This window comes from Acanthaster planci, unplaced genomic scaffold (genome assembly GCF_054643075.1).
Source record: "Acanthaster planci isolate LZ-2023a unplaced genomic scaffold, COTS_SCS Contig143, whole genome shotgun sequence".
NCBI lineage: Eukaryota > Metazoa > Echinodermata > Asteroidea > Valvatida > Acanthasteridae > Acanthaster > Acanthaster planci.
This window is the reverse complement of record NW_028257764.1, coordinates 1-13,528: the sequence shown is the minus strand read 5'-3', so window position 1 is coordinate 13,528 and position 13,528 is coordinate 1. Positions and strand designations below refer to the sequence as shown.

At 42.0% G+C, this 13,528-nt stretch overlaps 1 protein-coding gene across 1 annotated transcript; it reads right to left on the bottom strand.

The window, feature by feature from the left end:
- Positions 1 to 5,696, bottom strand: LOC147795164 (uncharacterized). Its single transcript, XM_087132225.1, has 3 exons — positions 5,386 to 5,696; positions 4,991 to 5,232; positions 1 to 8 (listed from the first exon to the last, which is right to left on the bottom strand). Exons 1-3 carry the CDS (start codon positions 5,694 to 5,696, stop codon positions 1 to 3), a joined length of 561 nt encoding a protein of 186 aa, XP_086988351.1.
- Positions 5,697 to 13,528: the final 7,832 nt, after the last annotated feature.

The window sequence follows — 13,528 nt, the reverse complement described above, 5'->3', positions numbered from 1 at the left end:
CTAACACCCTAATGTGTCAGACGGAAAAGCAATTGTGTGAGTTATAATACCCGAGAAGATAAGTCTAAACAACTGCCAGAATTCAATACTTCATGTCAGTTGGAGTATATTATCCCCCCGCTAAAATGTTAGCAACTCATCCACACCAACCAATGCTTTCCTTAATTGGTTGCCAAATTGGTTGGCGTTCCTTTTTTACTGTTCCCCCTGCTCTTTCCCCCTCCCCACAGGAATGTTTGTGGACGTAGGTACCACCAGCTAAATCTTTGCAACAACTGGGAAGCGGGTATTTCCAAGATACATGTTCATATGCACTCATCATTATTACTAGTATTATTGGTTTATCAAAAATTTATTTAAACTTTACCGCAGCCAAGTTAGTTGATTAGTTGGTCCACAATGCCAACCATTTAATGAGTACCAGTAAACAATGCGAAGTGAAAAAAATGCGCTGAGCTGGTTTGAACCAGAGCCAACCATTTACGTGCGATAACACCACCAACCCGTTTTAACCAAGACGGACAGGACACAGGCTACGCTCCACTACAGTAGATGCGATTATTCCATATAAATTGCAAGCACAAAACGAGTATTTTTTCTATTTCATAGAATTTACAGAAGAAGAACTTGTTCGGTGTATACTGTCTCCTATTTCAGGATTATTTTTATGGCCCTATAAAACGATGAGTATATTGACTATGGCGCGCCCTATCTTTTTACACTTACGTCTTTGTGTGAAGGAGTACGCTGCCACTATGAGGTAATCATTTACTCCAGTCAAAAATGTACATTCCTACATAACTATGCCGGCTGTTGAGTACTAGTTTTGCATATGAAGAGCTGCTAAATCGTTATCGAGAATTTTTGTCAGGCAACCGACGGTTTAGATATTTGCTTCCCTAACCTGTTTTCTTCGCATGAGAGCACTATAGTATTTACTTATATGCTTACGCTGTAAAATATTGCACTTTTCCTATAAACAACTCGTGACTAGCACCGGCCTGCACCAGCAATCACTCACAAACAAAAAAGGGAGTTCCCCTTGCTACAAGTCGAGAGTTGCCCGACCTGAACTCGTGACCTCTACTTAAAGCGTGGCTCTGTTCAAAGCAAAACACGCTATGTTTACAACCGCCTTAAATAAATGACCTATACATAAAAATAACAATATATAAAAAAACATGTCAAATCAAGTCGTTAGAAAAAATGATAAAAATTTTCAAAACCTAATTATAAATAGAGACATGAGCAACTCACAACACTGACCTTTACTAACGGACTTTAATCGATTTAGGAAGGCGTTTTTAGAAGATCTTGTCAAGCGGTATGATATTCCATTACCGGCACCAAAAACAACCAAAACCCGTAGATCTCATACAAAACCCGAGCTTATTGAAGCCATACGGGCAGATCAAAAACAATTTAGGTATCTCCCGCGTCAGTCATATCGGCAGCTGTTAAAAACGGTTCAAAAATATAATATTCCTTTTGCAAACAAAGAGAAATACGTCAAACAGGACTTTATTGAAGCGATTAAAGCTTACACTCAGCCCGAGGAAATTGCGGAAGTCGACATTAGAAACGTCAGGCGCTTTCAGGGTAATTTTTGCAATTGGGAATTGATACCTCGTTTCTTTGAATATGACCTCGTGCACTTTTTTAATTTTTACAAAACTTTCATCGAGAAAAAAGGTTTGGTAGAACTAAAAGAAATTGGTTCGTACAAATTGCAAACAAATATCAAAGTTCAGTTTAGTTTGAAAAAACCGAAAAAAACTGAATTTGGCGTATTCCCCTTTCGGAGCAACAACGATGCAGTCGAAAATAAAGCCGACGTTAAGAACGCACTCACAGAGGGAAAAACAAGTAAAAGAGGTGGAGGCTCATACACAAAAAGGCTCGGGTTGGATCTTTGACAAAGTTGTCGCTTTCTATATCAACGTGGTTAAATATAATCCAGTGGGTTCTTCTTACATTCCGTTGCCTAAGGAACTGTTAGACAAAAAAGCAACCATAAACGTCCAAAATAAAGATCAACAATGTATCCGATGGGCGTTGCGGGCAGCTTTAAAATTATATTCAGACGGAGTCAAAAGTCAGCTAGAAACAAATCCAAAATATAAAATAAATAAGGAACGAACATCGACTTACAGGTCAGAATCAGATGGTTTAAATTTTACAAACATAACCTTTCCAACACCCATATCTCAGATCCCACATATCGAATCACAAAATAACTTGGCGATCAATGTGTTTGGTTACACCAAAAAAGACGGTCTTTACATTCTTTACAAAAGCAAGCGTCCAGAAGAACCGATCAATTTACTTTACTTTACCCGAGATGACGAAAATCACTATTGTTGGATTAAGAACTTTTCTCGGTTGACGAGTGATATCGATCATCACGAGCATAAGAAACACTGGTGTTTTAATTGCATGTCGCATTTCCAAACGGAAGAAAAGTTAACCAGGCACAAAGAAGATTGTCAAGGCTTAAACGTTCCCACATGTACGGTCGAGTTGCCCGCCAAAGGCGAAAATATACTCAAGTTCAAAAATTACAAAAATAAACAAGACGCGCCTTTTGTCATTTACGCCGATTTTGAGTCTGTTTTAGAAAAACTACCGCCGACAGATACAAACACGGTCAAAACACAGATTCACAAGCCTTGTGGATACTCATACGCGGTCGTCAGATGCGATGGAGTTTGCACTAGCCAAAAGACGTACAGAGGTCAAGACGCGGCTGTTAATTTTGTACAGTCACTTTCTCAGGAAACAAAGAAGATCAACGAAACGTTTAAAAACAAAGCGAAGTTGATCTGGTCACCCGAGTTCCAAAAAATCTACGAAAAATGTAATAGCTGTTGGATCTGCGAAAAGTTGATAGATCGAGCGAAGCGAGCGGAAGAATTTCAATGCCAATGTGATATTCCAAATGAACCAAAAACAAAAGCTGACAAAATTGCTTTCTGTCATAAAAATGAAGCTGGGTTCAGAGAATGGATATGTATGACGTGCGAAAAGCCCATCAATAATTTTAGAAAGGTCAGAGATCATTGTCACGTGACGGGGAAGTACCGAGGCCCTGCGCACGCCAGTTGTAATCTCAAGTTAAGAATCGTGGCCAATCAAACACCCATTCCGGTTATTTTACATAATTTAGAAAAATACGACGCGCACTTGATTATGCAGGGCGCTCACAAATTTTACGGGAAATCAATTAAGTTGATCGCTAAAAATACTGAAAATTACATCTCGTTCTCCTTTGGCCAACTCAGGTTTTTAGACTCATTTCATTTCATGGCGGCTTCGCTAGATCGGTTGGTTAAAAATTGTTCACCCGATGATTTTAACTTACTTTGCGAAAGGTTTCCAAATAACAGTCATTTACTCTTGGAAAAGGGAATTTACCCCTATGAGTATATAGACTCATTTGATCAGTTCCAAGAGAGAAAACTCCCGCCTATAGACGCTTTCTATAGCTCTCTGAAGCAGGTAGGAATAACCGAGCAAGAATACGCTCGTGCAGAGACAGTATGGCAAGCCTTTGGTTGTAAAAACCTAGGCGACCACCACGACCTATACGTGGAAACGGACGTGTTGTTGCTAGCGGCTGTTTTTGAGAACTTCCGTAAAGTCTGTAAACAACACTACGGGCTTGACCCAGCCAACTATTACACGTCACCGGGCCTGTCGTGGGATGCATTGTTAAAGCATTCGGGTATACAATTGGAACTACTGACAGACATTGATAAACACTTGTTCTTTGAAAGGGCAAAAAGAGGTGGTATTTCGAGTGTGGGTGCAAAGCGATATGCAAAGGCCAATAATCCAGAACTACCTGACTACGACCCCAATAAGCCAGAGTCACAGATCATGTATTTGGACGCAAATAATTTATACGGCTGGGCGATGAGCAAATATCTGCCTGTAGGGGAATTTACCTGGGAAACAGACTTAGAAAAATTTACGTACTATTACATCCAAGAGTTGCGACTAACTGACGACTACGGTTACATGTTTGAGATCACTATGGATTACCCGGAACGTCACCATGACAAACATAATGACTTTCCACTCGCACCCGAAAATATGTCGGTACCGAACGAATGGCTTTCAAGCTATCAACAAAATTTAATTAAGATGGAAAGCTTGCGGTAAGCACCATGCAATATCTCTTTTTGAGTCTGTGTGGTTCTGATAAGAACCGGAGAGGCTCAACGTTTCGGACAGTGTGCTCTGTCCGTCGTCAGGAGACTAAAGAGATGCCGACAGGGAGTGGGACTTATATGCTGGTTGGAGGTACTGGAGTGTGACGGATCCTGCTGTGTGGTCAGGTGGAACGGTGGATCCTCCTGGGTACTGATGCATGTCAGTTGGTCATGGGCTGTGGTGGGGGAAGTTTGCCTTGGTATAGGAGACCCTGGGCGGGGGGGGGGGGAGTCTTAGGGTATAGAGGACCCATCAGACCGGGAGGTGAGGAGGGGCTGCCAGATATCGCTGATGGAGAAGCCGATGTCTTGAGGTACGGTGGGGTGCTTGGAGATTTCCAAGGCTTCTCTAATGCGTCTTGGGTACCACTGTTCAATGTTGGCGATGAGGTGGGCTTCTTCCCAGTTGATGGTGTGGTCTTCGGTGTGGGAATGTTTGATGATGGCTGACTTCCCATATTCCCCCTTTCTGCCATGGGCTCTGTGTTCTTTGATCCTGGTAGGGAGGTCCCTACCAGTCTCTCCGATGTACACTTTGCCACACTGGCAGGGGATCTTGTATACACCTGGTCGGCGGTGTGGATCTTGCCGGTCCTTGTGAGAAGTCAGCATTCCTTGGATCTTGAGGGGGGTTGTGTGGAACACCTTGATGTTGTGCTTGCTCAGGATACGTTGGATGTGGTGGGAGGTACGTCCTAGGTAGGGGAGAGTGACCGAGCTAGGGGCCTTATATAGTTGGCTTTGGGTATAGGGGACCCGACGGCCGGGAGGGGGACTTGATCTTGGGTCTTGAGTTTTGATCTGCTGGGGCTGGTATCTGTTGCGTTGGAGTGCCGTGGAGATGTGGTGGAGTTCCTTGCGCAGGTGTTCTTGGTCGCATATGTTGTAGGCTCGGCGGATGAGGGCTCTGTTGACCGATGATTTGATCTTGGGGTGGTGGAAGGAGGCGCTGTTGAGGTACCGGTCGGTGTGGGTGGGCTTGCGATAAACCCGCCGGGCAAGACTGCCATCCTCCCTTCTGGACACCTCAACATCAAGAAACGAAATGATGCCACATCGCTCTTGTTCCATGGTGAATTGGATGCTGCTGTGAAGCCCGTTGAGGTGGTCCAAGAAGAGTTGAAGCTTGTCTTGTCCGTGCTCCCAGATGACGAAGGTGTCATCCACGTACCGGAGCCAGATCTTGGGGCGGTGGTCTGCTGTGGCGATGGCGGTCTGCTCGAACTCTTCCATGAATATGTCAGCTAGAACCGGGGATATAGGGGATCCCATGGAGGTTCCAGCAGTTTGTTCATAGAATTTGTCCCGCCACTTGAAGCTGGCAGAATCGACGCAGGTGCTGAGGAGGTCTTGAAGCTGGCTGGGGTTGAGGTCGGTGCGGTCCTTCAGGCTGGTGTCGGCTTGGAGTCGGTCTGTTGCTATGGTGGTTGCGTCGGAGGTGGGAACGCTGGTGAAAAGTGAGACGACATCAAAGCTAACCATGATGTCGCTTGGCTACAGCCGGAGGTCTTGGATGATGGACGAGAATTCATCTAAGTTCTTGATGTGGTGCTGGGTGTTGCCAACTAGGGGGCGAAGGATCTTGGCTAGGTGTCTTGCAGTGTTGTAGGTGGGCCCTCCTCTGGAAGCGACGATGGGGCGTAATGGGGTCTCTTTCTTGTGTATTTTGGGCTGGCCGAAGAATCTTGGGCATCTTGAGTTGGATGGACGTAGCTGTCTGTATAGCTGTTCTGTGATGTTCCCAGAGCGGTGGAGGGAGAGAAGCTTCTGCTGCAGCTTTCTCTCGGTGGCTGCCGTTAATTTAATTAGCAACGGAGTAGCGAGCGAAGCGAGCACGGTAGACAAACTCGTGGCCACTTTGGACACCAAACAAAAATATGTGTGCCATTATTGTACATTGCAAAAATATCTCAAACTAGGGCTGTGGATCAAAGAAGTTCACCGAGCATTGAAATTCCGTCAAAGGCCGTGGATGAAGGGTTACATCGATAAAAACACAAAATTGCGCAAACTGGCCAAGTCTGATTTTGAGAAAGACTTTTTCAAATTGATGAATAACTCGGTCTTTGGCAAGACGATGGAAAATGTCAGATATCGAATTGACGGTCATTTATTGAGGGACGTACAAGACGCTGACAAATACAGAAAATTAACTTATAAACCAAATTACATATCGACGGTACCATTTGAGGATTGCGAGCTTTCATTTGTGGAGATGTACCGAACCAAAACAAAATTAAATAAGCCAATCTATTGCGGCGTAAGCGTGCTCGATATCTCCAAAACGTTTTATGTACGATTTTTATTACAACGAGCTAAAAGCCAATTTTGGTGAGGGGGTACGCTTACTTTACACGGACACTGATTCTCTGTTAGTTCAGATCGAGCGAAGCTCACACGATTTAAACGGCTACCTGAGTAAAAATTGTTCATTATTTGACTTTAGTAATTACCCGCCCGATCATTGACTTTACAGCACCAAAAATAAAAAAGTCATCGGTAAAATGAAAGACGAATTTGGCGGCAAAACAATTTTAGAAGCCGTTTGCATCAGACCAAAAATGTATTCGATTCTGACGGTCGATCAAAGTTTAAAGAAGGCGAAAGGGGTCACAAAAGTGGTAACTCAAGAGAACCTAACTCACGAGATGTACAAAAGTTGTCTATTTGACCGGGTTTCTTATTTCAATAAACAGCAGCTATTTAGATCAGACAAACATCAGATGTTCACGGTCTCTCAACAGAAACTCAGTCTGTCACCGTAGCTGCTGGCTACTTACTCAAAAGTATAATTCCGTTTTAAAAGATTTTAGAGAGAATACGGCATGGACCGCTATTTTTCATTGCAAAGATAGATCGTCCTTTGACCAATGTTTGGATGAGAACGACGTAGTACCGGACGAAAAACGAGAGGAGATTAAAAGATACCTACGAGACGTGAAATTCAGTAAGCTGATATTAAACACAAAACCGACTGTAAGTTATCAAGTTGAGTAAAAAATGAGAAAATATTTTAATTACAGTAATCAAGTTTGGTAAGAAAAAATGAGAAAATATTTTAATTACAGTAATCAAGTTTGGTAAGAAAAAATGAGAAAATATTTTAATTACCTTAATTAAATAAGATGATTGAAGGAAAAAGAAACTGCATAAAGTGTCGTTGGCTCCTAGACTCTTCAAACTTTGCCTTACAGAGAACGGGTAAAATTAACTCAACTTGTAACAATTGCATCGATAAAGTAAGAGCACAACAAGAATTACGCAAATGCCAGCATGGTAGAAGAAAGAACACCTGTGTAGAATGTAATGGATGATTGGTCTGTATTCATAAGAGACGTAGATATTATTGTAAGATCTGCACCGGGGAAGTTGAGGTGGTGATTAGATGTTGGATCCACAATTCTAGACAAAAGGACGAAAAGTACAACCGATTTGATCCCGATCGTTTCATTGACACAGACTTCTGCAGGGGACTAATTGAGGATTACCCCTATTGCTATTATAACGACTGTAAAGTTCAGTTACAGTTTTTAGAAAATAAAGATAACTTGGGCACCATCGAGCGGCTGGATAACTCCATTGGTCACATTAAATCAAACTGCGTGCTAGCTTGTAGGAAGTGTAACCTTAGGCGCAAGTGCGATCAGGTAGTTGAGTCAACTGATCTATAAGCGAAGCGAAGCGAGCAAACGAGTGGAACGCGTAATTAACGAGCAAAGCGGGTGGTTTCCGAAGCTAATTGGAAGAAAGCTTTTAACTAACTGAAAACTGTTACAGCTGGGCTGATGTAGCCTGGCTGTAACTAATTTTATTTTAGTTATAACAAATGATAACTGTGCTACAATACGTTCAACTACTTATTCAACTAGTTATAGCAGCTAACTTGACCTACTACACAATTGAGTACCTACGCTTTAAACAAACGTACAACAAATTTAAAGTGTACTTATTATTAAAATGGACGACATCAGAAGCATTCTCACCGATTCAAAAAGTGAAGCGAGCAAGCGACCGAATGTAAACAAAACGTCAAAGACAGACTCTGTTCGATAGCTGCGTCAGGTGAAAGTAAGAAATATTTAGGTAAAACTCTTGGCCACGCTATTTTGAGCCTCTACTCTCGCTTACTCGGTATAGCTACTCCGATCGATCTCCTGGGATTCAACGTCAACTTAACGTCCGAAGAAGCGCTGACTAAAGACTTAAACGACGACCCGATTATCAGTCAAACAATGGGACACCTACTTACCGAGATCTGTTATAAATATGGCGTTTACTTGTCGCCATTGACAGCTATGCTGATTACCACTAAACACCTGGAATTCAACAAAAGCTCTGTTATATTAAAAGAAGATGTCAACGAACGAACAAGCGAACGAAGCGAACCCGACACCAGCAAACAGTCCGGTAAAGACTAACGTACAGACGGTAACTAAAAGCAAAAATCCAAAACGAGTAGAACACGGTAAAAAATTGGCCGAGCATAACAAAAAGATGAAGCAGCAGCTCGCCAAGATGAAATTAGCGAACGAGCGAAGCGAAGAGAGCAGCGAAAATAGAAATGAAAATAAAATTTACCAAACGGCTATAGAGAACAGAAACTTGATATTTGGTGGGTTGGCCATCTCAGCGCTTGCGGTCTATTTAATTTGGAAAAAAAAGTCGACGGTTAAACCAACTGAACCTATTCAACAAATTATTCAACCAAAAAGAGAAGCGAGCAGCGACCGTCCTGAGATTTTAGACATGGAATAAATTTAAAAGTTCCTTATTATTAAATATGAGTAACGCTAAATCAATCGACGTAAACGGACTCGCCAATACTGTTTACCACGGTGCGGTCGTTTCGGGAATCTCCATAGGTTACGCCATGCTATCGAGTAAGCTTTTTAAAATTAAACCACCAGAACTAAATAAATTATCTGCCAAAGACGCGTTGAAATTTGACCGCACTGTCTAGCGGTACATTGGCTACCCAGGGTTGGCTAGTGTCACAAGGTATCCTACCCGCGAGCCTGCCCATCGCTTAAAGTTTCTTTATTTTAAAGTTAAAGTGAAATGGCTGAAGGAGGATTTGATCCAGAGGAAATACCTCTCTTGGAAGATCAAGTGAAAGAACAAGAAATAGACGACCAAGATTTTGTCGACAGTAACTTATCTTCAGATCGACAAGAAACGTCTTTTATAGAAGGCGCAAATGAACCTGGATGGGACGAAAAACCGACTTCATTATATGGAGAAAAGGTAGTAATAAAACCGATTGAACCAAAATCGACGATAAACCCCAGACCCGTAATAGTACCCGAGGGTGATACATTAGAACGAGGAAGAGCGATATTCATAACTACTCCAATAGTAGACGACTTTTACCGATATTTTAAACTCGCCCAAAGAAAAGATGTACCATCAGTACTTCACTATGAAAAGTTTGATTACCGCGAAGGCAAAGGTTTATTTGACAAAGGTGAAGGCAAATATGGTGATGTGCTATTAACCGACAAAAGAAACCCAGACGTACTTGTTGGTCTTGGTACGATTGTAAAAAACGCTAAAGCTGCTGGATATATCGGCAAAGAAGGAGACAAAGACACAATGTCAGCGCAAGATTTTATTAGATATAAATTAGGGTTTAAAAAATTTGGATTAAAGGTAGAAGAAGCTAAATCAAAGTTAAAACCTATTAAACTCGAAAATATTCCAATGGAGGAGCTTCCCAAAACAGCCGACCAAGTTAGTGGCATCGTAGAAGAGCTCACCCAAGATACAAACGTTCAAACAGAAGGATTAAACTATAGAGAGCTCTTAGGATTAGACAAACAATTGCGAACGATTAGAGGACAGATATGATTAAACGAAGCTAAAATTACAGAAATTCAAGAAGAAATAAGTAGTCTCGAGACTTCTGAAGATTCAGGTCGTTTACGTGACTTGCAAGATCAACTCGAAGGACTACAAGCTCAAAGAGACATATTAAACGGTCAACTCAAAAGCCAAATATCGCGAGTTAAAGATTTAATTAATTACGCTTTACAGTCGGATGACACCCTGGGGGATAACATTCGAACGATATTTCGGGAACAAGGCATCACGATCGTAAGCATTTTAACGGCTTTTAGTTTAGCCGTGAGTACCATCGTTAGTAGCATCGTAGCTAGCGTTAGAGCTGCTGGAACTCCTAGTGCAACACCTGCACCAAAACCAACGCCAGCACCCAAACCTACACCAACTCCTGGAATTACCGATTGGATCAAACGTCAACTGTGGAACCTGGCGAACGTATTGAAGAAACTCGGGTTGAAAGCTTTAGGCGCTTTGCCCAGAATCATCGGTAGTGTTTTGAGTTGGATTTTAACGTGGCGAGTAAAGCCGTTATAAAAATTGTCAAATGTATTTAATTGTTTGCAATGAATAAACGCTAGTTTCAATGGGTTTAAATCGTACTTGCCTTCGTAAATAACGTTTGGTAGAAGTTTTATTTTGGGTAAGTTTAGTAGCTTGGACACTTCTTTATTTAGTCGCAACTTGAGATTGGGGTCCGTAATGGCCAAAGTCACCCTTTTAGATTCTGAGTGAACCTTAAAAGAAACGCCCGGTATCGAGTTTAACAAATAGTGAAACCAGTCCATGCTATAATAACCGGGGGATACCACGATGCTTCCTCTTTGGCCCTGGGGTAATGGTTCAGATGAGCTTCGCGAATGAAGTCTGCCGTACATAGGTTCAGTTAGCCCCGTCAAAAACAGTCTTTTAGTTAATTCTCTTCTGGGTCTCGTGGGTTTTTCGGAGGAGTTGGCGGTAGGTCGAGTCGGGGGATTCCCTTCGTAAATTTCATCCAATGCCTGTCTTTGCCCCTCGAGCAGTGAAGCTGATTTTACTTTTTTATCGTCGATATCATAAGTTAAACGAGCTCGCGTTTCTAATGGTTGTCTTTGGTTAAGCTGATCTTCTAAAGTTGCAATTTCTTGGTTTAGCTGCTCAATTTCATCAGCGATGATTCTGATTTCTTCCGCTAAGTTGCCTCTTTTATTTGCTTGGATCAATCTGTTTTTAGCTGTTTGTACTAATTCTGAACTGGGAGATACGTCCGTTCTTTCCTCTGAGGGTATAACGGGCGGTCGTTCGCTAAGTACCCCCGCGGGCCCACCGTCCAAGTTTGTATCCCACTCCGTTTCAGTGGCGTTTGTTACGTTAAAATATCCAGCTTCAAACTGAATATTCTTTACTCTGATGACCTTGTCGCCTTTGGTGTTGTTGATCTCGTTTTTCAATTTAAACGTCTGCTCGCTCTCGGTTAAGTAAAACGTGTGAGTCTCCATTTTATTATATACGTTTCTTGTTTGTTCAATCTATAGGTCTTGTTTGGCGAGCTTTGATTTGTCGAGGGCGTTTTCCCAGTGCTTATCCGAAACTTAAAATAGATCTTTCACTTGAGATTCGGTTTCCCCAGTTGTCTCTTGATAACACACCGCGATTAAAGCCTTCAACGGTTTACCTCTGGAGATCTTGTCGTTTAAAACTTGGTTTAACTTATATTCTATTTCACCCGCTTCGCCGTTTTTAAAACAAATGTTGTACTTCTGCAACGTTTTTCTCGATTTTGGCGGCTTGGGTTTTTTCCAAACATGGTGCTTGTAATATCGATCTCCCATGTCTGCGGGGGTGTACGAGGAAACCCATCCAAAAATTAAACCGCAATGTTTACACGCGTATCTTTCGTCTATTTCAAGTATTTGGTGGTTACAAGGTGGCCTCGGTTTACTTTGTTTTTGAGATCCTGCTATTTGTACTTCCTTTAGATTCAGCAAGTGACAAAGTTCTGCATCAGTCATTTTATATTAACAGTTTATTTATTTAAGGAAAAAAATTAACCCCAGTTATTCCGAGGAATAACCGAGGTTAAATTGATTTTTCAAATTTAATCGACTTTTAATTCAAATCCGTTAAACGCTTGCAACGCCGACTTACTCGAAATTAGTCCGTCGTTTCTAATTTTCAACGTTGCCGCTGTCACTCTAAACCTAACGCTGGCTCCGCAAGACAGTGAACCGTGGGTACCGTAGTATACGTCTTTTGCACAAATAAATGATTGCGCGTCGCATCGCTTATTGATAAATTTATCGATATTTGACGAGTCGATGGATCTTTTTTGGTGATCAAACAGGGAGGCATAGGGATCTATTTTAACGTACATTTGGTTTTTAGCCGTATAAGGCGGTTTAACTACATATTCGATCTTGTTCAATTCATCAATATCGCGACTGGTTTTGTAGGCGTTTACGGTGTTAAACGGGAGATTAGACCCTTGAGACTCAATAAATTTATAAACGGCCAAATTTATGTGATCGAGTACGTTTGTCGTAGGTTCTTGTATCTGGTAACAAATTTGACGGCCTTTGATGTTTTCGGGCGTTTTATCTCGAGTGCCGTATTTGTAAAGTGGGTTTATTCCGTAACAGGGTTCTATCGTCATAATCAACAGGCGTTTGTTTTGGCCGTTGTGATTGTAAAAAATGGGTGAAGTGTAGGTCCCTTCTTTAACCACGGGTTTTGAAATGATTAATTTACTCGGGTCAAAGGGACCGTAGGTGACATTGGGGTCGCAGTTGTCGGCATTGAGACGCTCGTGGTCGTCTGAAACGATAAATACTTGAGTTGACATGGTTCTGATTTTCCCGGGTTTGACTAAAATTTTTAAATATTGTTATCGGTCGAATTGTGGGTTATTGACGTCATTTGGTCGGACGGTCAATCCTTCAGTCAGTAAGCCGGCCAACCAACCGACCGACCGACCCCAACCAACCCCAACTGAACCGAACCGAGTTTTATTCTGGAACGGAAAAAAATTGATTCGCAGAAAAACTTCTGAAAAAGAAACATTCTTCATGTACAAACTGTGCTTAAAGTCGAGGCGGAAGGTTATGCAAAAATGAAGACGACTGATTAAATCAACACTCTTAACTGAAATATGCGCTGAAACATCAGCCTTCTCTACTTCACAGTTTTTCACGTGTTGTTTTGCTGGCGAAGTTCAAAAGACCAAAAAATAGTTACAGAAAATCTAAATATTGGGCATTTACACAACTACAGGGCAAAAGCGTGTAGGCAGCTGGTATAGCCACCAATAAGGTCATGTAAACGCCCCCTTAAATGGTGATCATCCCCGCCCACCCGTCCAAAATGCCCCCACCTTTTTTGTGTGTATTTTGTATTTCCAAAAGGGGGGGGGGCGCCGAAACATTACACGAGAAACGATCCCAAGCTTATATACCCTTTGGTCTGAGAATTCGCCCAAGACTAGTTCATTCTCGATCAGA

Excerpts from the sequence above, each read along its gene's own strand:
- LOC147795164 (XM_087132225.1), bottom strand. The coding sequence starts at position 5,696 with ATGGTTAGCTTTGATGTCGTCTCACTTTTCACCAGCGTTCCCACCTCC. Across the intron at positions 5,233-5,385 it reads CGCCCCAAGATCTGGCTCCG|AAGGGAGGATGGCAGTCTTG; the intron begins GTACGTGGATGA and ends TGAGGTGTCCAG.